This window comes from Chiloscyllium plagiosum, unplaced genomic scaffold, assembly GCF_037043375.1.
Source record: "Chiloscyllium plagiosum isolate Xiang-an unplaced genomic scaffold, Cpla_swu_hap1 HiC_scaffold_19, whole genome shotgun sequence".
Taxonomy (NCBI): Eukaryota; Metazoa; Chordata; class Chondrichthyes; order Orectolobiformes; family Hemiscylliidae; genus Chiloscyllium; species Chiloscyllium plagiosum.
The window spans coordinates 54,454,084-54,480,035 of record NW_028270157.1 but is presented as its reverse complement, the minus strand read 5'-3'; the positions used below and the strand labels follow the sequence as shown (position 1 = coordinate 54,480,035).

The 25,952-nt window shown below is 40.3% G+C and overlaps 1 protein-coding gene across 2 annotated transcripts in view; it reads left to right on the top strand.

Annotated features, from left to right (window-relative positions):
- Nucleotides 1-25,952, top strand: part of scube1 (signal peptide, CUB domain, EGF-like 1) — a 282,891-nt gene that overhangs the window by 182,375 nt on the left and 74,564 nt on the right. For both annotated transcript variants that reach the window (XM_043709201.2, XM_043709200.2), the window contains one exon: nt 15,186-15,308. In XM_043709201.2, the coding sequence (XP_043565136.1) occupies nt 15,186-15,308 (123 nt within the window). The remainder of the gene's footprint in view (nt 1-15,185; nt 15,309-25,952) is intronic.

Here is a 25,952-nt window from a genome sequence, read left to right as displayed (position 1 = left end):
ACATTTAGTAATGATTCATTATCTGTGAGGCACTTTGAGATGCATCCAGGTGGTATATACTAGAGCTCAATTTTTTTTTCCATTGTGGTGACAGTGCTATTAATACCTATTTATTGGTATAATTTGTTGCTCTCCATCTTTGTATCACTATTAGTTGTGGAAAGATCAGGCGGTGGATTTCATTAAGACATTTTATTCCCATCTTGTTGATAATCCAGCAGTTTGCTTGAAATGTAATGTATTTCAGTTGAATATATTTGTATTTGTAACATATATTATATGTGGTAAATAACTGAATTGAAGAGATTACTTGCAGCTGTGGTTCTGTTTAAATTCATGTTCTCCTTTTATGAAAAATTAAAGTTTCAACTTACAAAAGTAACCTTATGTTTTTGCAGAACTTTAAAAATGGCTGTTCAGATATTTTAACAGTGATGATTTCACTGTTAAATGCACTGCTGACTGCAAATCCTCATGGCAGCTCCTCTGACCCATTTATTTATTGATTTTTGCCCTTGGCTGGTTTATGCCTAAAAGGTGCTGATATTGATCTGAAGTGGAATCTCTCGTGCTGACTTCTTCATTGAGAATACGAGATGCTACTTTACTAAGGATTATGATCATAATCTCTGATGCAAGCCTGTAGTCCTGATGACTTTAAAATTAAAATCAGAGCAAATTGTTTCTCCATGCATGCTTAGTAAAGCCAGCAAACATTCTTTTTGTAAAGTGTACAACATTTATGTTCTGAACTGGGCAAGCAAAGGTTCAGAGATCCTTCTGGTATGCCTGAAAGTCAGAGCTATAAAATAAAGGAATTGGCCTCTTGGCCTGATGTCAAATGTCTATGCTTTGGAACAGAAGATTTATTTTCAAAGGTTTTTATGAAGCTCCATTAAGGTTCTGTTTATTTACATTGACAAGTGTAGCATAATCTCCTAATAAAGCAATCAAAGCCACTAAATTTCCCCTGGAAAAGGGATTTGAGGCCTCACTGGCATCAGGTCCATCATTTTTACTACAGTCACCTCCTGCTCTAATCCATCAACCTATTTTTTGCAGGCTCACTTTCAATGCACATTTTGCCTGCATGTGAGGATTTGCACATATGCATTTAAAAATGGCCATTTCTGCTGCTTCAAGATTTCTGCTGACCTTTTGGTGATGTTGCAGTGGGTGATTGGGAGGATGAATTGTGGGAACTGTTCCCTGCGGAATTTCACAGCTGGGAAGAAGGTCATTCACCAAAGTGGGCCTGCTCCAACCTTCTCAAACTATATTTACTCAGTACATCCTAATTGCCTTTGAGAAAGTGATGGGCTGGGCCTGATTGAAGTGTCCATTTGCTAAAGTTATTCCTGCGATGTTAACATATCAAGTTTCAGAATTTGTCACTAATATCTAGAAAGGAACAGTGATATTTCCAAATTTGGGAACAGTTTGGAGGTGATCTTGTTTTGATTTACATGCTACTGTTAACCTCCCAGATGATGCAGGTTTAAGAGGTGTTACCAAAAAGTCCTTGTGGAATACATAACCATTTTAACAACTAGTGCACATCACAGGTTGGTTATACAGTTGGTGAAGGAAGTGATTGTTAAGGATGTTCTACTTGAGATGGTCTGGGTCAGCACTTCAGTGATGCAACTGTGGTATTTTACAAAATGACCTAGGCCTGGTGTTGTCCAGGTCTTGCTGTATGCTGGTACAGATTGCTTAATTATCTAAGGAATTACGAATGGAGGTAGATCATGTAATCCTCAGAAAAAAATTCCCTTACTACAGAAGGATGGTCAATAATGTAGTATCGGAAGATTTGTCCAGAGGAATTGCCTTGAGGAACTGCTACAGTGAAGTTATGGGATTGAGATCCTTTGCAACCACCAACATCTTGCATTGTGCCAGATATGTTCATGGCTAAAACATTGCTTCCCAGTGATATTTACTGACTTCAGTTTCATTCTCTCATGCATTTAATGTTAATGCTAAAGTCCATGTCCTTCACTTCAACTATGAAACGTAGCTTTTCTATCCATGTTTGGAGCTCGTATTCATTTCTCATTTAATCAGGATTGGTCATCCGTGTTTTCAGATGAGTGAAGACATGCTTCACATCATGAATTTTACTGCAGTATAATTCTTTTGCTCCTTATGGTTCACAATGCCTCATGGTATGCAGTTCTGAGCTCTTATATCTCTTCTTAATAAATCTCTCTTAACATGCTTGTGATGCTACACAACAGAAAGAAGGGTGCTCTCAGAATGACTAGGACACCATCTTACTAGGACTCTACTCTGGTAATTTCTACCAATTTTGAATAGCTTCACTGATGGGTAATTTAGCAGGACAAGATAAAGTAGGTTTTCCCTCATGTTAGTTCAATCTCTACCTTCCGCAAGCCCAGTCTATCAGCTGTGTGCATCAGATCTTGGCCAGTTTAGTCAGTCGTGGTGTTAGAAAGCCACATTTGGTGATGGATGTTGAAATTGCATTTTGTTTCAGTTGCTTCTGTTACCATCTGCTTAAAAGCAGCATTCAGTACGAAAGAAAGCTGATTCATGAGCTGAGAGAAGGTGAGAAATTGAAATCCGGTTTCATTGTCCATGTTTAAGTTGACACTATCAAACTGTTTGAGGTTTCAAATCAATGTTGATCAAGCCGTTCCACCAGACTGCATACTTTTCTTTCTTTACCACTAGGTAATCCTACAGATAAGACAAACCATACCCTAGAATAGTAATGGACAAGTCTAGCACATTGGATGATGGTCATATTTTCAGAATCTTACTCTTTAAGGAATAGCCTGACAAGGATATGTAAAATAAGCAACCATCATTGGCACCAGCACTTATATGTTACTAAAGTGGACATTTTAGGATCATTGGGACTTGGGTCTATTTTTGTCACAACTGCCTAGATTGCAGCCAATTTGTAAATTCTGTTTTACTTTTTATAGTGGGTTGATCAATTTAGGAAGTCACTTCAGAGCACAGTTAAGAATCAATGATGTTGACATGGACCAGTCATATATGGCCTATCTGGATTTTGACAGCAAGTCTCTTTCTCTTAATTGCCATTACATTCTTGTTTTTTTTTCTGGACTTATCCTTCTTGCATTCATAATTGGTATAATTACCCCTCAAAAACAAACACCCTCAGCCCCTTTGTCCTTGAAAAATACCACCCATCTCCAATATCCCTTTTCCTTTCCGAAGTTTTCGAACTCTCTTTACTTACAGAAGCCAAATTGAAGTATTTTTGCCGTTTGAAAGAACTACATAAAAGGTAGGGAGTGAGATTGATCTTTTTAGCATAAATCAATGTATAATACAGTAGCTGTCCAGTTCTAACTGGTCTTCAATTCATCCATGAGATGCAAATCTTCCACTGCTCTAAGATTAGCAGAAGGGGAAGCAATTAGTAAATTGATCTTAACTGTCATGATAATGAATATTCCAGTTACCTTTCTGGGATGCAAGATAATTTGTCTATTGAAATGGGCAGCAAGTGACGTAAAACTTTATTATTTCTTCTTTTCTAGCTCTACTTTTGTGCATAAATACCAACTGGAAACACTTGTAATGCCACTTTCATTTCCATTGCCAAGGTTGGAATAAAACTAATAATTTTACTGAGATGTAATTTATTTTTTGTTTCACGCAGCAGCTAAAAATAATCCTTTCTCTATCATTTGTAAAGATAGGATCAAAAGCAATTCATACTGCAGTCAGAATTCCTCCCTTAAATCAAGCTGCATCAGGCTAAATTCCCACAGTTCTATTCATTATGTAGCTTATTTCATAGAAATTAATATGACCTGTATAATTTATTGAAGATAATTACAGATAATTAAAGTTTCGTTTAGTACAGGGATAAAGTAATGACCTTTTCCAATTCAATGTAGATCTGATGAGTATTGCTCATTTGAGTTCCCTAATGAAGTTTTCTTCCCCTTTTGTTACTTTCTGTTCTGAAGCCAGTGACCACCAATAGAGTGACCTTTAGATGACAACTGCCATAATGTAGCTAGCTGAAGTAGCTATCCTTCATTGCCGAGGCTTGGAATGTGAATGATGCTGGAGATGAGCACCTGTGACTTTGTAGTGCACACTGCTTTTTCAACCAAGATCAACAAGATCATACAGACCAGTGGCCAATTCCTTCCTCTTCTGTACTGTACCATGTACTAGATTGTGCATTTACTAACCATGTCCTTGAAGTAAAAAGGCTCATTTTAATGGACTTGCTGTGAAATGTATGTAACCACATAGTAACTGTGTTAACAAATTGTTAATACATAGAGTCATAGAGGTCAATAACATGGAAACAGGCCATTCAGCACAACTTGTCCATGCTGCCTAGTTTTCACAATTTAAACTAGTTCCATTTGCCTGTATTTGGTCCATATCTTTCCATACCTATCCCATCCATGTATCCATCAATATTTCTAAAATTATGAAATCGTACTCGCACCCACCACTACCTCTGGCAGCCTGTTCCAGACGCTAACCAACCTCTTGAAGAAATTGCCCCTCTGGACCCTTTTGTATCTAGGGTGTAGGTTTGCTCACTGAGCTGTAGGTTTGATATCCAGACGTTTCATTACCTGGCTAGGTAACATTATCACTGGCGACCTCCAAGTGAAGTGAAGCTGCTGTCTCCTTCTTTCTATTTATATCTTTCTCCTGGATGGGGTTCCTGGGGTTTGTGGTGATGTCATTTCCTGTTTGTTTTCTGAGGGGTTGATAGATGCATCTAGATCTGTGTTTCTTTATGGTGTTTTGGTTGGAGTGCCAGGCCTCTAGGAATTCTCTGGCATGCCTTTGCTTAGCCTGTCCCAGGATAGATGTGTTGTCCCAGTCAAAATGGTGGCTTTTTTCATCCGTGTGTGGGGCTATGAGGGAGAGAGGATCGTGTCTTTTTGTGGCTAGCTGGTGTTCGTGTATCCTGGTGGCTAACTCTGTTCCTGTTTGTCCTATGTAGTGTTTGTGGCAGTCCTTCATGGAATTTTGTAGATGACATTGGTTTTGTCCATGGGATATACTGGGTCTTTTAAGTTTGTTAGTTTTTGTTTGCGAGTGTACCTCTCCCCCTCTCACCTTTAAACCTATGGTCTCGAGTTTTAGACTACCCTACCAAGGGGAAAAGCTGTCAGCTATCTACCTTATCTATGTCTCATAATTTTATAGATGTCTATAAGGTCCCCCTCAGTCTCCTATGCTGTAGGGAAAATAAAATTCCAGCCTATCCAACCTTTCCTTATAATTCAAATATTCAAGTTCAGGTAATATCCCAGTAATCTTTTCTGCATTCTTTCTAGTTTATTGGAATCCTTTATATAGTAGGGTGACCACAATTGCACAAAGTACTCCAAATGTGGCTTCACCACTATCTTGTGCAGCTGCACGAAATGTCCCACCTCTTACACTCAATGTCTGACCAACGAGACCAAACATGATCAAGGCTTTCTTGGCCACCATGTCTACCTCTGACTCCATTTTCAAGGAGCTATGAACCTGTACTCCTAGATCTCTTTGTTCTAAAACACTCCCTAGGGCCCTACCATTGACTGTGTAACTCCTGCCCTAGTTTACCTTACCAAAATGCAACACATTGCATTTATCTAAATTAAACTCCATCTACCATTCCTCAGTCCATTGGCCCAGTCGATCAAGATCTTGCTGCATTCCCAGATGACCACCTTCACTTGTTCCACCAATCTTGGTGTCGTCCGCAGACTTACTAAATGTGCCCCCGAACTTCTCAGCCAAATCATTTATATTTATCTTTTACTGCTCAATTACTGCAGTCATGAATGTGATCTTTGATTAGGCTTGTTTTGTAATTTGTTATTTAGCTTATGCTCCTCCTAATTACCTTTTGAGAAGGTTGGGTTAAACTGTCTCCATGAACTGTTTCAGTGTGTAGTGAAGCTACATCCACAGTGCCGATAGATGGGGAGTTACATGATTTTAACACCACAACAATGACGGATTGCCAGTGTGTGTCCAAACAGCGTGGTATGTTGCCTGGAAGTGAAGTTAGTTTTTTTTAACATTGGTTCCTATGTATCTGCTGCTATTTTTCCCCTTCCTTTTCACTGGAAAAGAAGAGTGAGAATTCAGTTACAGTAATGAATTACATAAATAGTTACCTTGGCCTACTGAAGATTAGGAGATTTTACTTTGGATTATAATTAGTAATGTACTTAAATGGGGAAGAGAATTGTAGGGTTACCATGAAGATTTATTCTTAAGTCTGTTGTTAAATAAAAAGGATCAGTGGTCGACATGTTTGTTTGTAAAGAGGAACAGATCACCACATCCAGGCTTTCATATAATGAATGGCTGTTTAGCTTAGTTAATCAATTACCTGAACCAGACATAAGCCAACTTCTGAGAAGACAAATGCAAAAAGAGGAAGCAAACAAGGCAAGGTTCAAACTTGGCTCCTTAGGTTTAGATTTGAGAAAACTGATTGGCATGCACTTTCTCAGATTCACTTACAAATGCTGGCAGTTTAGAAAAAGTACTGGAGACCAACTACCACCCTGAAACACCTCCAAGAAACGAGGGATGGAAACAAGCAGTTGACATTTTTTAAAACTAAACACCTAGGTCACAGGCTTATCACAGTCTAGGAGCCATGTACTGCAGGGATTCTATGATCCTATTGTCTTATATGGACTGCACAGATAAGTTGTTGCTTCAATATGTGTTTTAAAAGACTGTCTGACAGAATATTTACGTGTTTGAGCTATGATAGGCATTGCTTTCTTTGTATCGATACACAAAGTCTGATCTGCTGACAATGTGCAACACAAAAATGTGTAAAAATAGTCACCATCTAGACTTGAAACATTGGTTTGCTTTCTCTCTCTGGATGCTGCCTGACCTGCTGTGATCTCCAGCAGGTTGTGGTTTCCAGCAGCTGCAGGAATTTGTTCCTACCATACCTAACAATATAGTTTTCATTCTGATCAGTTGACACAGGCAGCAGTTTCAAACTCCCCATCAAAATCCAGAGCCTTCAGGTTTTTGAGTGCCTGAAGCCAGGTATAACTCTGTAATGACAATAAACCTCTTCTAGGAATTGGGGTGGGGGAAGGAGCCTCTGCCTTCAGACCATAACAAGGAAAGAAAGCATCACATTGTAAATAGCTTTAACCACAAAATAGACATCAGAAAATTAAAGATCGCCAGTATTATTTTAGTATTCCATAGACAATGCAAATCAGATTCTTCATACCATGTCTTCTTTGAAAGATCCTTCAGGTTGTACAAGTCATACTTTAATAACAGCTCATTGCATTACAGCAGTTTTCACTGTAGCAGGGAAGTGAACAATACTAACTGCAGCATTATCTTGAGTCAGAAAGCAGAAGGTTCTGAAATGTTGGCTGCAAAATTCAGCCAAGTAGCAGTCACATCTTCAGTGCAACAGACATAGTTTTGGGTGCAAAATGGTATTTGCCCAATGTGCATGTCCTTCTGATGCAGCGAAAACTGGATTCTATTTTGGCAAGGGTGTTACAGCATGGTCTCTGTAAGTGCTAGGGGTTGGTTAGCTCAGTTGATTTGATGGCTGGTTTGTGACATAAAGTGACCTCAACAGCACAGGTTCATTTCCCATAGCTAGAGTCGCTATGAATGTTCCACTTTCTCGATCTCACTCCTGCTGAGATATGATGACCCTCAGGTAAGTGGTCACCAATCATGTCTCTCTAATAAGACAGCAGCCTTATGGCCTTCTGGAATTATGGTGACTTTACCTACACGTGTGCATCAGATGCATGCAAGTAGGGAGATCATGACATCAGTTAATAATGTTAGGCTATAGTGTCTTGGTGAGTTGCTGTAGTATATCTGGTTGATGTTATACAATGCTGCCAGTGTATTTAATTGGTGGAGGGAGTGAATATTTAAGGTAGTAGATAGGGTACCAATCAAGCAAGTTGACCAATTGTTTTTGCACATTCATCTCTCAACGAGACAACTGAAAAATGTTCCATCATACTCCTTCCTTTGGCATTGTAGCTGTTGAACAGGTTTTTGAATTTCAGGAGGTGTTCCTTGCTACAAAAATGCCAGCCTCTGATCTACCCTTATTAGCCACAGTATTGAAACAATTGGTCCAGTTCAGCTTTTGGTCTGTGGTAACCTTCAGGATGTTGAAAGCCAGTATATTTATATTCATTGTTCCATAGAAAACAAAGCAGGAGTAGGCCATTTGGCCCATTTATCCTGCTCCAGCTTTCATTAAGAGCATGGCTGATCTATCCATCATCTACCAGGTAAAAGTACATCCAACTGTGTCTTAAAAATATTTAATGAAGCAGTCTGTACTGCTTCCTTGGGCAGACAATTCCATAGATTCACTACTCTCTGGGAAAAGCAGTTCCTCCTCATCTCTGCCCCGAATCTACTTCCCCTAATCTTGAGATGATGTCCCCTAGTCCTAATCTTACCCATCAGTGGAATCAGTTTGCCTCCCTCGATCTTATCTAATCCTTTCATAATTTTATATGCTTCTATAAGGTCCCCTCTCATTCTTCCATATTCTAGCAAGTAGAGTCCTAGGCAGCTCAACCTCCCAACATAGAGTAACCCCCTCATCTCTGAAATCAACCTGGAGAACCTCCTCTGCACCACCTCCAAAGCCAGGTTATCCGTTCTCAAGTAAGGAGACGAGAACTGCGCACAATACTACAGGTGCAGCCTCACCAATGCCTTGTAGAATTGCAGCAGAACCTCCCTGCTCTTAAACTCAAACCGTCTAGCAATGAAAGCCAATATTCTGTTTGCCTTCCCTGATTTCCTGTTACACCTGTGAATGAACTTTTGGCAATTCATGTACAAGCCCTCATAACCTTGTAATTCTTTATCCCAGAGGTTGAGAATGCTCACTCATGCGTGTTCAAGACAAAACAGTAGATTTCTGGACACTAACAAAATCAAAGAGAAAGGTCAAGAGTAAATTTTTCCATGATTTTGTTCAATGGAACAGCAGGCTTGAGAGGCTTAATGGATTATTACTACTGTTTTATCTTATACTTTCATGACATCAATATCGTAAGACTGGTTAGGCCACTGTTGGAATATTGCATGCAATTCTGGTCTCCTTCCTATCGGAAAGATGTTGTGAAACTTGAAAGGGTTCAGAAAAGATCTACAAGGATGTTGCCAGGTTTGGAGGATCTGAGCTACAGAGAGAGGCTGAACAGGCTGGGGCTGTTTTCCCTGGACCATCGGAGGCTGAGGGGTGACCTTATAGAGGTTTACAAAATTATGAGGGGCATGGATAGGATAAATAGGCAAAGTCTTTTCCCTGGGGTTGGGGAGTCCAGAACTAGAGGGCATAGGTTTAGGGTGAGAGGGGAAAGATATAAAAGAGACCTAAGGGGTAACGTTTTCACGCAGAGGGTAGTACGTGTATGGAATGAGCTGCCAGAGGATGTGGTGGAGGCTGGTACAATTGCAAAATTTAAGAGGCATTTGGATGGGTATATGAATAGGAAGGGTTTGGAAGGATATGGGCCAGGTGCTGGCAGGTGGGACTAGATTGGGTTGGGATATCTGGTCGGTATGGACAGGTTGGACTGAAGGGTCTGTTTTCATGCTGTACATCTCTATGACTCTATGACACTCCTAAGTCCCTCTGCACAACATGCTGCAGTCTTTCACCATTGAAATAATACTCTGACCTACAACTTTTACTTCCAAAATAGATAATCTCACATTGCACTCCATCTGTCCAATCACATCTTAATCTCTTTGGAGTCCCTCCATATCCTCTGCACAGTTTGCCTTTACACTCAATTTAGTATCTTCAGTAAACTTGGATATGTTACACTTGGTCACCTCTTCCAAATCACTTATATATATATATATATATAATGAACAGTTGCATTAGGGAAGATAGGCTGGAAAGTAAGAGAGGTGGGATCACGCTCTTAATTAAGGATGAGATTAGGGTGATAAAGAGAGATCATATAGGATCTAAGGAGCAGAATATTGAATCCATCTGGGTGGAGATCAGGAATAGTAAATGGAAAAAGGCACTGGTGGGAGCAGTCTACAGGCCACCCAATAATAATGCTACACTGGCACAGGCGATCAAGCAAGAAATATCTGACCCATGTAAGAATGGAACAGCAGTAGTCATGGGGGACTTTAACATGCACATTGATTGGCCAAATCAAGTTGATAGAAGCACTCTTAAAGAGAAGTTCATAGAACTCATCTGTGATAACTTCTTGAACAGCATATTACCATTGGTTTATGTGGTTGGTCCAGTTCAATTTCTGGTCAATTGTAACCCTGAGGGCATTGATAATAGGGCATTCAGTGATTGTAATGCCATTGAATGTTGACAGCAGATGAGATTCTCTCACTGGGGATGGTCATTTCCTGTTTGGGAATATTATTTGTAACTAGTCAGATGTTCACAACGGTATAATTATCATTGTGTTAATATTACATGTATTACTTATATTGTAATTTTATAAAGAAGTATGATTTGTCTTTGAGCCAAAAACATTGTATTTGTATCACTGCCAGAGGGTATGTGGCTGATTTTTGTTGATTCAGGTCAGCCACACAAAAATCAGACAGACTGGTATGTTATCTCAGTAGCTGTTACAAAAGGGAGCCATTTGGAATTCATTTACCTCCTTGGACTAAAATGGGTTTTTGATGGCATGAAAATCCAAAGCTTTTGACACGTGCAAGAGACTGGAGGAAATCCCCTGCAGGGAATTCCAGCCTAATTGACCTGGCTTGTGCAACAGCCATTCATTAGAGGTTAGCATAGAAACCATTTTAGGTTTGATCTGCATAAACGTCTGAAATTCCAAAAAGAAATCCGTCACAAAGGCAACTAAGAGGCAACAACTTCAATAATTGCAACAATAAGAAAAATATCTTGGCAAAAGAGTGAGTTTTGTTTTTCAGAAATTAACTGCAGATCTGCCAACTTAGTCCAGGCAATCTGCAAGTGCCTTACCTGCAGAGTTATTAAGGTACAAGAAATCTTTCCTCCATCTGAAACACGTTGACTCTAACAGCTACCTCTAGAACCATCATAGCTGCTGACTTTTGACTTCAAGGGTTAACCTTTTCAGTAAAGTAACAAGTCACTTCCTGGTCCCAAACCTCTGAGACTCTTCAGCATTTTCTCCTTGAAAGCATTCTTTGTGTCTAGCCTGCATTTGTATTAATCTTGGGATCTTTATTTTTTAAATTAACAGCATTATCCCTTTATAAACCAATCTTGAATTTCTTTTTAAACAATGCTTGACTGCTGGTCCATTTTAATTTGAGTCAAACAAATGTTTCGAGATGTTGGCTAAAGAAGCTACGTTTTTAAAAAAAGCTACCCAGCCTTCAGGTCAGCATCGACCACAACATCACACAACGCTGCCATGGCAACTTCTGCAAGACATGCCAGATCATTGACATAGATACTACCACCACACGTGAGAACATGACAGATGCTCATGTGACTCGGCCAATGTTGTCTACCTCCTACTGGCAACACCATGCAGATGTTGTGACAACAGATGAATGGACACCACCCAATAATCACCAGACAGGAATATTTCCTCCCAATTGGGGAACACTTCAGCGATCAGGGACATTCAGACTCGATCTTTGGGTAAGCATCCTCCCAAGGTGGCCTTTGAGGTAAACAGCAATGCAGAATTGCCAAGCAGAAACTGATAGCCAAATTCCATACCCATTTACACCTCAACTTGAGTTCATGTCACACTGCATGTAACTCCACCACACTTCTGTTTTTGTAAAATCTTTCTTATTGTCCTGTTTCACACCATCATCTGGGTAACTTGTTATGATCTCTCTCTACCTTAATTAGTTTGTACAGTTTTGGATTACTTCTTAATTTGGTTAGACCACTAGCATGTGACTCTTATACCTATCATATTCTTCCAGCCACTTGGTTTGTCTCCAGCACCACATTATTTCTAATTTCTTGTAATTATCTCTCTGCCTCACTAAATCAGATTATAAATCATCCCATCACGTGTAAAGCTGTTGTCACTTTATTCACACCATCTGACACTCTTGATCACCAGCAGAGGCTTATTATTATTCAGCTTGCTGACACTCCACTCACATCCTTTGTATGACCTTTTGATCTTTCTGATTATAAGTTCTGTGCCTAGGTGTCCTGTCTTCAATTTACTTGACAAAGGGGCAGTGCTGAGAAAGCTTGTGATTCCAAATAAGCCTGTTGGACTATAACCTTGTGTCATGTGACTTCTAACCTTGTCCACCCTAGTCCAGCACCTCCACATTACAATTCACAGACCACGCATCAGGCATGCCTAGAGGCTGAGAGTCAGCCTAGGTACGGATATTATCAGGGTCTTGTTACATATGAATGAAGATTGTTTGAGTATCTGAGGAGTCACAAAGTGGTTCTGAATGTTGTACAATCATCAGCAAACATTTACACTTCTGACCTTGAGATGGTGGGAAAATGGCTGGTGAAGCAGCTGAAGGTGAATGGGCCGAAGACATTATCCTGAGGAACTCCTGCAGAGATGTCCTGGAGCTAAGATGATTGACCTCGATCCATCTCAGCCATTTTCTTTTGTGCTAGCTATGTATCACTGAACCAATGGCGAGCTTACTCGCTGATTCTGAGTGTTAGTGTTGTTAGGGCTCCTTGATGCCTCATAATGTCAAATGGTGCCTTGATGTCAGGGGCTGTCACTTTTGCACCACTTCCATGTTCAGATGAAGACTGTCATAAGGTTGGAGCTGAGTGGCCCAAGCAGAATTCAAAAGGAATATCAGTGAGCAAGTTATTGCATAATAAATGATACTTGATAGCACTGGCAACCACCCCTTTCCATCACTTTATTCTCAATCATCAGTAAAGTACGGGCAGTAATTAATAGGTTTGGATTTGTCGTGCATTTTGTGGTCTGAACATATCTGAGCAATTTGTTGACTGTAAAATGCAATTCAGTATGACTCTCAGGCTGTTGCTTGAATAGAGTCGGCCAGCTGTCTTAATTTTGTTCCTGAGGAAGACTTTGCAGGTTTGACGGGGCTGTGTGCACTGTTACCATTTTTATGGCCAAGGGCAATGCCGAGTGGTCTGTCAGGTTCACGTTTGATAGATTTTTCAGCAGATGGATATGAATGAATGTCTTGCTCTCACCCCTCAGAATATTTAAGGATGGGTAATGTCAACAATGTCATGGTCAGTGATATTCCTATCCCATGTAATGGTGGAAAGTGAAGCAAGCAGCATATAATTGCTGTGGTCTGCACCAAGATGGATGGCACCAAAACGTTGCCACCTCTTGTGATGGGAAAGTTCAACAACCCACCTTGCTTTGCAAATATCAAGACATGAGCTGCACAAAGTGAGGTTGACAAAACTGATCAGATGATCTCCATTTTTTTTGAAGCATGGATCAGGAAATTGGACGACATGTCTTCGTGTACGATGAGAGGATGTTGTTTGGATGACCCCAAAGAGTCTGATGAATGCTCACCCACTCACCAGTCTGCTTCTCTCATTGAAGCCTCGCAGGATTTCACACTGCAGCATGGAAACCCTTCCTGGTGCTTTGATGACGTAGAGAGCTTGTTTGAAGACAGCATACTCAGCCAATTTTCTAGAATGGAGTTTGTCCAGTGCCACATCCCACTGTTTCTCTCTGCTTTTATCGTATAAGCTCAGTCTATTGTCAAGTGGAAATAAATTGAAAAGTAAAGATGTTTTACGACACATTTACCACATCATTGTGCTTTAAATTTTTTTAACCAAGTGTGTTTGTCAGCAAATCAGGTTACATGAGTTTCCTCAGCTAACTCAAAGCTCCATTTAACATGAAGGTGTGGGTAGATACCCTGTGATTCAACTTCATGTTATTTTACTGAAGATTATATAGAGTATGAGCTACTAGATCACAGAACAGGCAGTAAAGTACCCAAGTGTAGCAAATGGGCAGGTGAGTGAATGGTACACATTTTCACCAAAGAATGCACAATAGCTCAAGTAGAGATAGTGTTTTAATGTATTAACAATCTAATAGTTTTATTGAAAATCTATTATCAGGACGGATTGTCATTTGCAAGGCATTTATTGCATCTGAAATTGCCCCATAAAGGGATGGTTAGGGTAGATGCAGGTCAGATGTTTCCCCTGGTTGGGGGAATCTAGAACCAAGGGGCACAATTTAAAAAGAAGCTGGATGCCATTTAAGACCAAGATGAGAATTTATTTCAGTCGGAGAGTTGTGAACCTGTGAAACTCTGTACTCCAGAGCATTGGGGAATCTCAGTCTTTGAGTATATTTAAAGTGGAAGTTGATAATCATTTGATCCTCAATGACATAAAGGGTGATGAAGATAGTGTGGGGAAAGGTATTAAAGTGTTCTTTCAGCCACAATTATCATAAATCCTTGAGCGGGCTGGATGAACTGAAAGATCTACTCTGCTCCTGTGTTCCTTTGCTGTTCTTTTGGACTTGCAAGTCCACTTCAGAAGATTAACAGTCAATCAGGTTATTAGATTAGTAGTGTCCCCTTTGCTTTCAGAACAATTGTCATCACCCGCTTACATGTTGCCACTTATGACACCAAGCCTTAGTGTATTTACAGTAGTGCAGCTAATGAACATTTTATAAATCATGTGATGGCACTCATTGTAGACTTCCTGTGAATATTCCCTCATGGAATACAATGGAGGAAAGCCAAATACACTGTAATGAAAACTCTGGCAGCAGCAACTGTTTGTTCCCTTGGCATTATACAAAAGCCAGCTGAAGAAGGATTCTACTTGGATGATTCTACCAAGATTTATTTACCGAAGGTGTACCAGAACATTCTACACTTGTCTGTATACATTGAGGTCTGAATTTTAGATGGGGCAATATTAACAGCTCGGAACCTGAAATTGTGATTAATAGTGATGTATTGAAATAGGTAAAACAAAGAAAATCAGAAATCTTGTACCTGTCACATCCATAAACAATGGGTGGAAACGAAACTTTGTAGCAAGAAATATTTGTTGAACATAATGTAATTAGAGGTAATACGTTAAGAATGTCTCCACTGGTTCACATTTTGTCTATAGACTCACAGCAGAATGTGGTATAAGTAATTTCTTCTAACAAACACTTTTGTGCTTTGTCTGCTTACAGATATTGATGAATGTTTAGTAAATAATGGTGGATGTGATCATTTCTGTCGGAATACTGTTGGCAGCTTTGAGTGCAGTTGTCGAAAAGGCTACAAGCTTCTGACAGATGAGCGATCTTGTCAAGGTCAGTCTCCATTCACATTACACCCTGTCTGTCTTGTCTTGTTTACTCATCGCTGTCAAAAATGAGGTGCTTTTACAAGTATTTGAGAGAATCACAATCATTGGGAACTAGTGTTCAGCATACAAAGAAAAGATTGTGTTTGTTTGTGTTCTAAGCTTCTTTAGAAAAAGAAGTTCCTCTTTGTTGTAGTGTGGACAGCATTTTATAGTCAGGCACATATGCAAGTGAGATCTCTAACACTTACATTAATGGTGTTATTTGACACTCGAGAGTAAGTTTAAAATGTTTATGTTGGCATTTCATGATAAAATGCAACAGGTTAGATTGCATGGCTAGGCAGAAAGTTGACAGTAACTGATCAGTTGCACATCACCTATTTCACTTGAATTCCCTTAACATTGACAGGCCCTGCATTAGTCAAAGAGATGTACAGCATGGAAACAGAACTTTTGCTCCAACCCGTCCACACCAACCAGATATCCTAACCTAGTCCTGTTTGCCAGAATTTGGCCCATATCCCTCTAAACCCTTCCTATTCATATACCCCTCCAATCACCTTTTAAATGTTGTAATTGTACACCCTCCACTACTTCCTCTGGCAGCTCATTCCATACACGCACCACCCTCTGTGCGAAAACATTGCCCCTTAGTCTATTTTAAAGCTTTTCCCTCATCTTAAACCTCTAGTTTTGCTCCCCGCACCTCGGGGAAAAGGCCTTGTATATTTACCCTATCCATGCCTCTCATGATTTTATAAACCTCTATAAGGTCACCCATCAGCCTCTGATGCACCAGGGAAAATAGCCCCAGCCTATTCAGCCTTTCCTTATAGCTCAAAGCCTCCAACCTTCACAACATCCTTGTAAATCTTTTCTGAACCCTTTCAAGTTTCACAGCAGCCTTCCAGTAGGATGGAGACCCAGAACTGAACGCAGTATTCTAAAAGTGGCCTCACCGATGTCCTGTACAGCTGTAACATGACTTCATGACTCCAATACTCAATGCACTGACCAATAAAGGCAAATATTCCAAATACCACCTTCACTATCTGATCTACCCGAGACTCCACTTTCAAGGGACTATGAACCTGAACTCCAAGGTCTCTTTGTTCAGCAGCACTCCCCAGGATCTTACCATTAAGCGTATAAATCCTGCCCTGATTTGCCTTTCCAAAACACAGCCCCTTACATTTATCTAAACTCCACCTGCCTTTCCTCAGCCCATTAAACAATTTTATCAAAATCCCATTATACTCTGAGATAACCTCCTTAGCTGTCTGCTACACTTCTGATTTTGGTTTCATCTGTAAACTTCCTAACTATACCTCCTATGGTCACATCCAAATATTTTTATAAAGACGAAAAGCAGTGACGCAATACCAATCCTGTAGCACACTGCTATTCACAGGCCTCCAGCCTGAAAAGCAACCCTCCACCATCACCTTCGAAACAGTTACGTTTCCAAATGGTTAGTTCTCCCTTTATTCCTTGCTGACCAGTCTACCGTGAGCAACCTTGTCAAAAGCCTTTCTAATGTCCATATAGATCGCATCTGCCCTCATCAATCCTCTTTGTCTCTTCCAGTTTCAGTGATCAGACCTCTTCCAAATGGCCTCAGCTCAGATTGGGAGTGGAGATAGAGCACTCACCCTGATTTTTGCCTGGCAGAGCTAGACATCAAACTAATATACTACAAATTTAGACCTTGTAGAAAAGATCTGTTGTTCAAATCTGTTATGTAAGTCTATGAAAAATATAAGCAATGGGTGAGAACTGTATTTGGAGACAATTATTTACATGATTTTTCTCGTGAATGTCTACATTTTTTCTTAGATAATAAACAGCATGATGCAGTAATGTTTATTATGAGACCAAATTATAGGGAGAAAAGTATTTGTGCAATGCACTCTTCTGATGCATTGACACACTGGGGTCATGGGACCAGGCTTAGCTCCAGCTTTTATTGGCTTTAGGAGTCAAACCGAAGACTAATGAATTGACCTTGTCAGTAAAATGCAATCTGAGCTCAGGGTCAAAATCATCCAGCAGTTTTATGCCGACCTTTACATTGCTTCATAATTCTGAGTTAAGCAAGTTGATCAAATTCATATGTTAAAATTTTCGCTCCAAATCTTTGAAATGGAATAACAAACCATTTTGACAAAATACTTTGGAGCCAAGCAGCAAATATTATTGGCTCCAAATTTGTGGTTTGATTTCTCCTCTGGTTCCAACTTTGGTTCTGTTGGCTCTTTGTTTGCTGATGTTGGATTTCAAAGGTTAAAATATTAGTGTCACAAATACTAAGCATTTCAAACATAAATTCACCGCTAATACAAATTCACCGTGGGCTTGGCTCTTGTCCACACGGAAGGGACAGGTTGGGATTAGGAAAGTGCAGGAGATTTCAAGCCCTGCTCCCAACCTCAAACACATTGGGTGGAATCTTCTCACCTTTGCTTCTGCTGGAAGGACGGGCCCATTTTCTGACTGGCACCCGTCCAATTGATGTGCACATTTTATTGTCCCTCCTTCTCGGTACCTGCCTCCTGTTCCCTTGCCAATGAGGGCGGGTGAGTGGGATAACAGATCTAAAGCAATAATGAACAATGTCTATATGCAGAGCCCAGCTGTAATGTTTACAGTAAAGACAAATCCAGCACCAGGGAAGATGTGAAAAGGCTGTCCGCTGGACCACAGAATCTGGAAGTCTCTGAGGCTGGTGATTCGTACAAATCCACCTCGCAAATCAGGCACAGCCTCAAGTTAGTGCACGAGTTGAATTATGGTGCAGGAGAGCTGGATCCAGTGCCTGGAAGTGTTCAGTGATTCAATGTTGGCTGACAGAGTTAGTGTCCTACAATGTAAAACTGCCAGCCATCACTCTCTCCCCTCCCTCACTTTCTCCTGCACAGCTCGCTGAAGATCACACCTTGATGTCATACACACTTCTTTCTCTTCAGCGTCCTCCTTGAATCTCCAACTTGACAGTTATCATTCACACTAACTTTAAGACCTATTGCTTTCTCACTCCTGTTTTTCGGTAACCATCCTCCATTTCTCAGCAATCTTTTCATCCCTCACACTGTGAATCTGATGCCTTTAAACTGGGTAAATGGAACGTAATGTGAGAAAGAGAGAGATTATCCATTTTGGCTGGAAGAATAGAGGAACGGAATATTATTGAAATGTAGAAGGACTGTAGAAAGCTACAGCAGAGAGGGATTTGGGCTCCTTGGTGTGGAAATCATAAAAAGCTAGTGTCCAATTTCAGGCACTAAGAAAAGGAAGTGAACTGTTAGCCATAATTTCATAAGAAATGGTGTAGAAAAATGGGGAGGTCTTGCTCAAACTATACAAGGCACTGTCAATGCACATAAAGAATATTGTGAACCATTTTGATAGTCCTAAACAAGGAAAGACACTAGAATTGGAGGCGGTTCAGAAAGGTTTTGCCAAGATGATCCTGGGTATGGACAGACTGTTATGTGAGGAGAGGTTCAGTAGATTATATTTAGAAAAATGAAAAGCAACCTCGTTGAAACATAGAAGATTCACAGGGGTCTTGACAAGCTAGATGCAGAGAGGTGTTTCGCCCTTGTGGGAGATTCTAGGACCAAAGGGCAAAATCTCAAGTTAGGGAGTTGCCCATTTAAAACTGTGGTAAGGATTTTTTTCTTTCTCTGAGGGTAGTGAATCTGTGGAATTTTTACCTAGATGGCTTGTGAGGCTAGATCATTAAGCATATTCAAGACTGAGACAGATATCTTAATTGTTCTGGGAATTATCATGAAGAGACAAAGATGGTAAAGTGGTGTTGAGGATGATTAGATCAGCCATAATCTTGTTGACTGACTGAACAGACTCAATGGGCTGAATGGCGTGATTCTGCTCCTATGTGTGAATAAGGTGCCTACAACATCAAGATGGGCAGAGAACATGGTGGAGCTGCAGCCATGGCCAAACTGACCTTGTTGGAGGAAGAAACCCTCAAGATTTGCAGGGTGACATCTGTGCAGATCATTGGTGCTGGACAGATGGAGATGTCCCGAGACATGGTGGCAGCATTCGATATCATACTACCACTTGGTACTTAGTCATCAATCAAGTTAAATCAATGTCACAATAGGCTAGATTTCACAATCTGCTCAGTGCTAACCTGGAACCAAATTGACCCATGACAGCATTGACTCTCTAAACTCTGACAAGAGTGGGACTAGCACTGTCCCTCAGCACAATTGCACACACCTCAGTCAGTGTCTTGGATAGTGTTACAAACTGGGTGAGGAGGGAGTCAAATGATTCCCCTTTTCCCCATTCCTCATTTCAATGCAACACTTTATTTTAAGCAATGTACTTACTAGTTCAATGAGTGTTTAACTATTTCCATGCTGTGTAAAAGACACAAAACAAGTTTCTTCAGTTTCTAGGAGACAAAAGGGATGACTTTTTTTGTTTGAACCAAGTCAAAGAGAAAGATAAAAAAACACTCTGCTGTTCACACATATGCTCTGAGACCATCTCTCCCCCTCTCAGATTGCAAAATGGAAGGATCAATGAACAATAAGTTGCTGATTTGACGAACCTCAGTGGCCATGGATCAGTACTGAGGTGATTTCAGGATGTAACTGGAAGATTGGTTTTTATTGGAGACAGAGCTGCAGGTTCATTTTTTAAAATCAATGTCTGCAGCACTGAAGGGTACTAAAATAGCAGACAGGGTTTGAAACTTGTAGATCCTCTGGAAAGCGATCAGTCACCTTCAGTTTCTCATGTGCTTATCTTGGTCTGCAGAGGAACAACTTGCTTAAACACACACAAAGTCAGCTGGCTTGTTGTAAACCCACTTTCTCACTAATTGCTCAGTTACCCCAAATGTAATTGTGATAGAATGGAGTCCAGGTACATGTCTTGTATGATGAGATGATGTCTGAAGAAATTCCTTTTGTAGCTAGAATCCTATTGTTCAGGTTTCTCTCCATTTGGCAGCGGACGCAGGTAGTTGGGTGTTTTGCTGATGGGTAGGAGATGCACAATGAGTGGTCTTCTCAAAGTGCTTCCCCTTATTATCCTTGCCCTTCTCACCATTCCCTCACCTTGTGCCCCATATGTTGTTTCCTGCCTCAGTGGCTGAGCTTGCTTTTACACAGGGAAAATGGGTTAGTCTTTGGCGGTATCCTCTGAGGCTGCAAAACCCAGAACATGTTCACCACCGGTGTCTGGAGTCCGAGCAGTTTACCTTCTAGATCTAAGGCGACAGAGTAGGTATCATGGAAATGAGATGGAAATCATCAGAGGTCATGGTCTTATTGTACAAAGAGAACTACTGGGTTCCTTATTTCATTTTTAGTGTTTAGCGTCATCTGCAAACTTTGAAAGATTTTTTAAAAAGTTTGACACTATGTAATAGAACCAGTGCAGGCACAATGAACTGACTGTCATCCTCCTACGTTATCACAGTTCTGTGGTTCCATGTCTGTGTTTCACAGATGCTCTTTATTTGATTCAAAGCACCGGTTTATATGAACTGCACACCAACGTGGCCTCTAATGTGGGGATTTCTCCAGTGACCCTGGTCCATTTAATTCTGGAGAATGGAATGAGCTACCCAGATGAGGAGGGAAAACTGTAAATGTGGTGATTGGCTGGTCATAGGGAAGTGGTTTGCTGATATTTGGGAAGGTGGGTTTTGCGAAAAGTGTGAGGGAACTTTTTCAAAGCTGTAATCGTGCCTAGAGAGACTATGGACTTTCAGGACATTTTCACCCCTCAAACTCTGGAAACCACTTCCACCAAGCTGGGAAAATGATGGCCGAAATCTTAGAAGATTTGTCAGTGAAAGGCAGGGGATGTTGCATTATTTGATGTTCCAGCTTTTGGAAACAATATTAAACTAAGATCTAAACTGCCATCCAGGGTCCTTGTAAATGAGCCATTCCTATATTTAAAAAAAGAAGCTTCTTAACAAGCAGCTTTCTGACACTGATACCAGATTAACTAGTTACTTATTTGCTGCTGCTTGTGGAACTATGTTGAGCACTTTTGCCTGCATTGTAAGATACTGCAATTCAAAAACCAATTATAATTTGGTTAAAAGTTAACATTGAACCAGGCCAATATACATTATTTTCAATGTGTTGTACATGAATGCTTTCCTTTTTCTAGCTATATTGGATGTCTTCAATAGTAGTTAAACATACAGCAGTTTATGGTATTACATTTTTGGAAACCATTGCATTGAAATTGAGCAAATAAAACTTACCATTGTTCAGTACATTTTATTGCACAAATGTATTTTTGCAAAGTTGATGTGAAATGTAAGTCACACAAATATTTGGCATTTTTATCAGGTTTATTCATTTTTGCTGTTTTCCATTTGAAAACAAACCAAAACCCTATTGTTGAAATAATGCAACTGTGTGTGCCAAACTATGCCTTTTGGGAAGCACGGGTTTATATATGGCTAGTGATGAGTTACAAGACAGCGATTCTGTCATTCAGAATTGCATCAACTGTTAGGATAATTCCCAAGACCATTGCAAAAATGAAGACTCATTAAGGGCAGCACGGTGGCACAGTGGTTAGCACTGCTGCCTCACAGCGCCAGAGACCCGGGTTCAATTCCCGCCTCAGGCAACTGACTGTGTGGAGTTTGCACGTTCTCCCCGTGTCTGTGTGGGTTTCCTCCAGGTGCTCCGGTTTCCTCCCACAGTCACAAAGATGCGCAGGTCAGGTGAATTGGCCATGCTAAATTGCCCATAGTGTTAGGTTAGGGGTATGGGTGGGTTACGCTTCGGCGGGTCGGTGTGGACTTGTTGGGCCGAAGGGCCTGTTTCCACACTGTAATGTAATCTATCTTATTTCAAAATTTACTCTTCTATAGTTGAAATAGCAAATACTGTAGGAACAGTGTCCTGTAAGTGAAAGAGTGTTAAAGATAATTGAGAATGTTGTATAATGATCGTTGAGTACAAAATTTTGTTTCGTAGTGGAATGCAACAATATTCCATACACAGTATTGTTAATATTTCATTGTATGGGGGGGTATTGCATTTTTTTGCAAATCTGAGGATTGTGAAAAAGTAACTGCATATTGTATATATCTTTTTCATCTCTGATCAAAACAAAATGTTATCATTTCGGAAGCTGGGTTGCCCCATGAGCTCCTTGACTTGCTGCAAAATATTTATTGTAACACTGTCAGCTATTGCATAAAGTATGCCTTTATAATTTTCTTCCTTGTTTAATACTCATTTTTTTCCTGCCTTTGTTCATCTATCTTCTTTTGCTCCTTATTGATGATTACTTTCTTTTTGTTATATGGTGTACCTTTTTGTTTAAAGTGCTGAAGTTACAATGTCAACGGTGGCTCACTGGTGATAATCTTAGCTCTTAATCAGAATATTGAAGGTTCAAGTATCATAGAAGACCAGAGCCTCTAATCTCGACTGACACTTCAGTACAGTACTGAACAAATACTGCTGTGTCAGAGGTTCCATCTTTCAGATGAGATTGTAAACTGAGGGCCCGTCTGCCCTTTTGAGTGGAATTAAATGAGTCCAGAACAGTGTTCCTAAAGACAAGCAAGAGGGATCTTGGCTATGAGTAAGGGCAGGAGTTTGGAGTGGATGAGAGGGGTGGCGAGGTTGAGGTAGTCTGTGTCATCTTGCCAATATACTGTACAAGATCTAGGCCTCAGGCAGCATTATAAACATAAATGTATTGTTGTCTCATTTATATTTGAGAGCTAGCTGGGGTATAGTGCCACTTTTCTTATATTTTTAAAAGCAACTATACTTCAAGTGAGTTTCAGTTCCGGTACAATGTTTTGAAATGCCCTGAGAATATGATTAGTGTTATACATATGGTGGTTCTCCCTTTAAAATCTGGTATATAAATTGCTTGACCATTTCGTTGTATGTAGTACAGAGAAAATCCTTACTGTATCAACTGCCCTAATTCAACAATATTTTCCTTTAAACTATTATTCCAAAGCATAATACAGCTAAGATATGGATATTTAAACACCAATAAATGGGTTGAATTTTCCCGTTTTTAGCCTGTTTTATCATGTAAGATTCATGGCACAGTCATAGTCCATGATGACTTTCCTCTGCCCTCTGTTCTCTCTTTGTGGAGTCATGTCATTAATTGTGCCACCAGCATCTATGGCATCTGTCTCGTGGAGTTGTGTGGCGGGAGAGGTCGAAGCACTTGCCACTGATGGGACTTTGCAATGTTCATGCTGCTGGTGCTAAATGTCAAATCCAGTTCAGCACCACTTCAGACACTGCAAGTCAGGAACAGTCTTTTACACTCTGGTCCTGCACCATTATCCCAAAGGAGTAGACCAAGTAGGGACATTAATACTTGGATCACTGGTAGGGATCTCAAGGTGCTCATGGACACCAGTAAATGAGATCAGGGCTCCAGACTGATAGCCTGGGCCGAGATAATGACCTATGTTGTCCCAGGTGAACCAGGATGCCTTGCAATGCAGGAAGAAAGTTCATCATCTTCAGCACTTTGTAAATGTCATCATTTTCTCTCTGTTGCCTCACACTCACAGGGCTGCCATTGCCATGCTTCTCACTAAGACTCAAGGATTCCAACTCTCTCACCATTGCATGCATCATACTGCTCAGCAGCTCTCATCAACCTCATCCCTGCAAACTACTACCCTCCTGCCCTCTTTCCTTCCTGTGGACATCTCACCACTTCTCCTGATCATACATAACCACCAATTGCTCTTCTGTACACTTGCTTCAGGCTCAGTTACTCCCTTAGTGTCACTGCAGGGATGTCTCGCCCAGTCTCTAGGCTGGCATGTCTCTTATTCCTGAACTGTTTGCACTTGACCTGTAGGATTGATCATGACACAATTCCTAAACTGGAAAGTCAAGAATCCCCCAGTCTCTAGTAAGACTAATTAGCTGATTGATCATAGCCAACATAGTGCACTGAGGTTAGACAAACCGCTTAACCTTACTGCCTCATGTTGTGGTATCGGCTGGCTGATCATAGACCCCCTTAATCCTTCTAAGAGCTGCACCCCTTTGACTTTAACTCATGGCCCTTTGACCCCCATGTAGAGTGTTTATTGCATAAGCTGCTGATACATGAAGCAGGTATGCCATTTCTGTAGTGTGCCATATGGTAAGGTATCCAGCCCCTTGACTGTCTGTCTAGTGTTTGCAGACTGCCTGCCTCTCACTCTGAGTTTATTAAGAAAAAAGCAGTGCCTGCCACAGAGACTGGCAGCCTTCAAATGAGTGAATGCTAAAAGCCATAAGGTTCATGTGTTGCATGCAAAGTGATGTGGCAGAAAGACATGATTTGCTCATGTCCTTGAGTTTGAAAATAAAATCCTAAAGGCTGGAGTGGTGTTTGTGTGAATCCAGAAGCAGGTCTGATGATGTAGCAAGGTTTGTAGTTGCTGCTACCAACTGGCTTGGAGGGAGGGTGGAGGAGGCCACGGTTCATGGAGCGGCATTGTGATGAAGGCAGAGTTAGATGAAGGTCCAGAGAACCAAGCAATATGCCACATTATAGTTCTATCTTCGGGAATTTGCACCACATAGTTTCTCCAGGGAAGAGAGAAGAATTTGAAGCTGTGCAGAAATGAGGCAAGGTGTAATAATGTGATACAAATGCATGAAAATAAAGAAATCATTTTTAAGATTCTGATTTCTCCATTTAAACCTTCAAGGGAAATAGGAATTTCCAACATTAAAATTGATTGATTGTTTTTCATTTTTGCTGTTTTTTACCACATTTCCCATTATTGTCCATGCTACTGTGTTTTCCTCGAAAGAAATACAAAGCATTAGGACTTCTATACATGAAAATTCTTCTCAATAATTACCTCAGCCTCCTCACTTCACCCAGCATCACCAACTACCTTTTGAAAGAGGTAACCTTCGCAGGATGAGTCTTATTTGACCTTGTCCTGGGAATGGGAGGGACAATAAAATGTCCACATCCCATGAATGAAAATAAAATTTACATCAAATCAACTTTTGTAATCTACAACAAAATTTAATTTATGTAAGGCAGCATACTAATTACTTACTTTTGAGTTATCAAGTGTCTACATGTGCATGTATTTATAGAACTTAACATGCGTGTAAATAAGTAGGTTCAGATTTTGGTTTTTTGTTAACTCAATATCAGTCACTGCTGAATTTTGTTAGCATTATATAATTTGTATTAAGTTGTGCTTAAATATATGACTAAATCCTTCATTAGAAAGGAGAGGAGAAAAGCAACTACCTTTCCAGAAGCAACCCATTGGCCGATGAGCAACACTATGACAGCAGGAAGAAAGGGACACATGTTTTGCCACTCTGATGCAAGTTAAATTAACTGCTTATCCAAATACTGTTTGTTAGTCAATCGTCTGGAAAATCCTAACAAGAGACTGCTCTTCAAAAACCTTCATTTAACAGCTAGAAAGGTGCAAAAACCTATTAACTTGCACTCAGAATAAACTGACCTGAGGATTTGCTGCTTGATCAAGCGATGTACCAATCATAGCTGAAGTGAACTTTTCTGATCATAGTAATTAACATGACTGACAGCTGTCCCATTTTGCTTAATTTTAATCAATAATCTTCGATTTCTATGCATACTCATCTGAGCAACA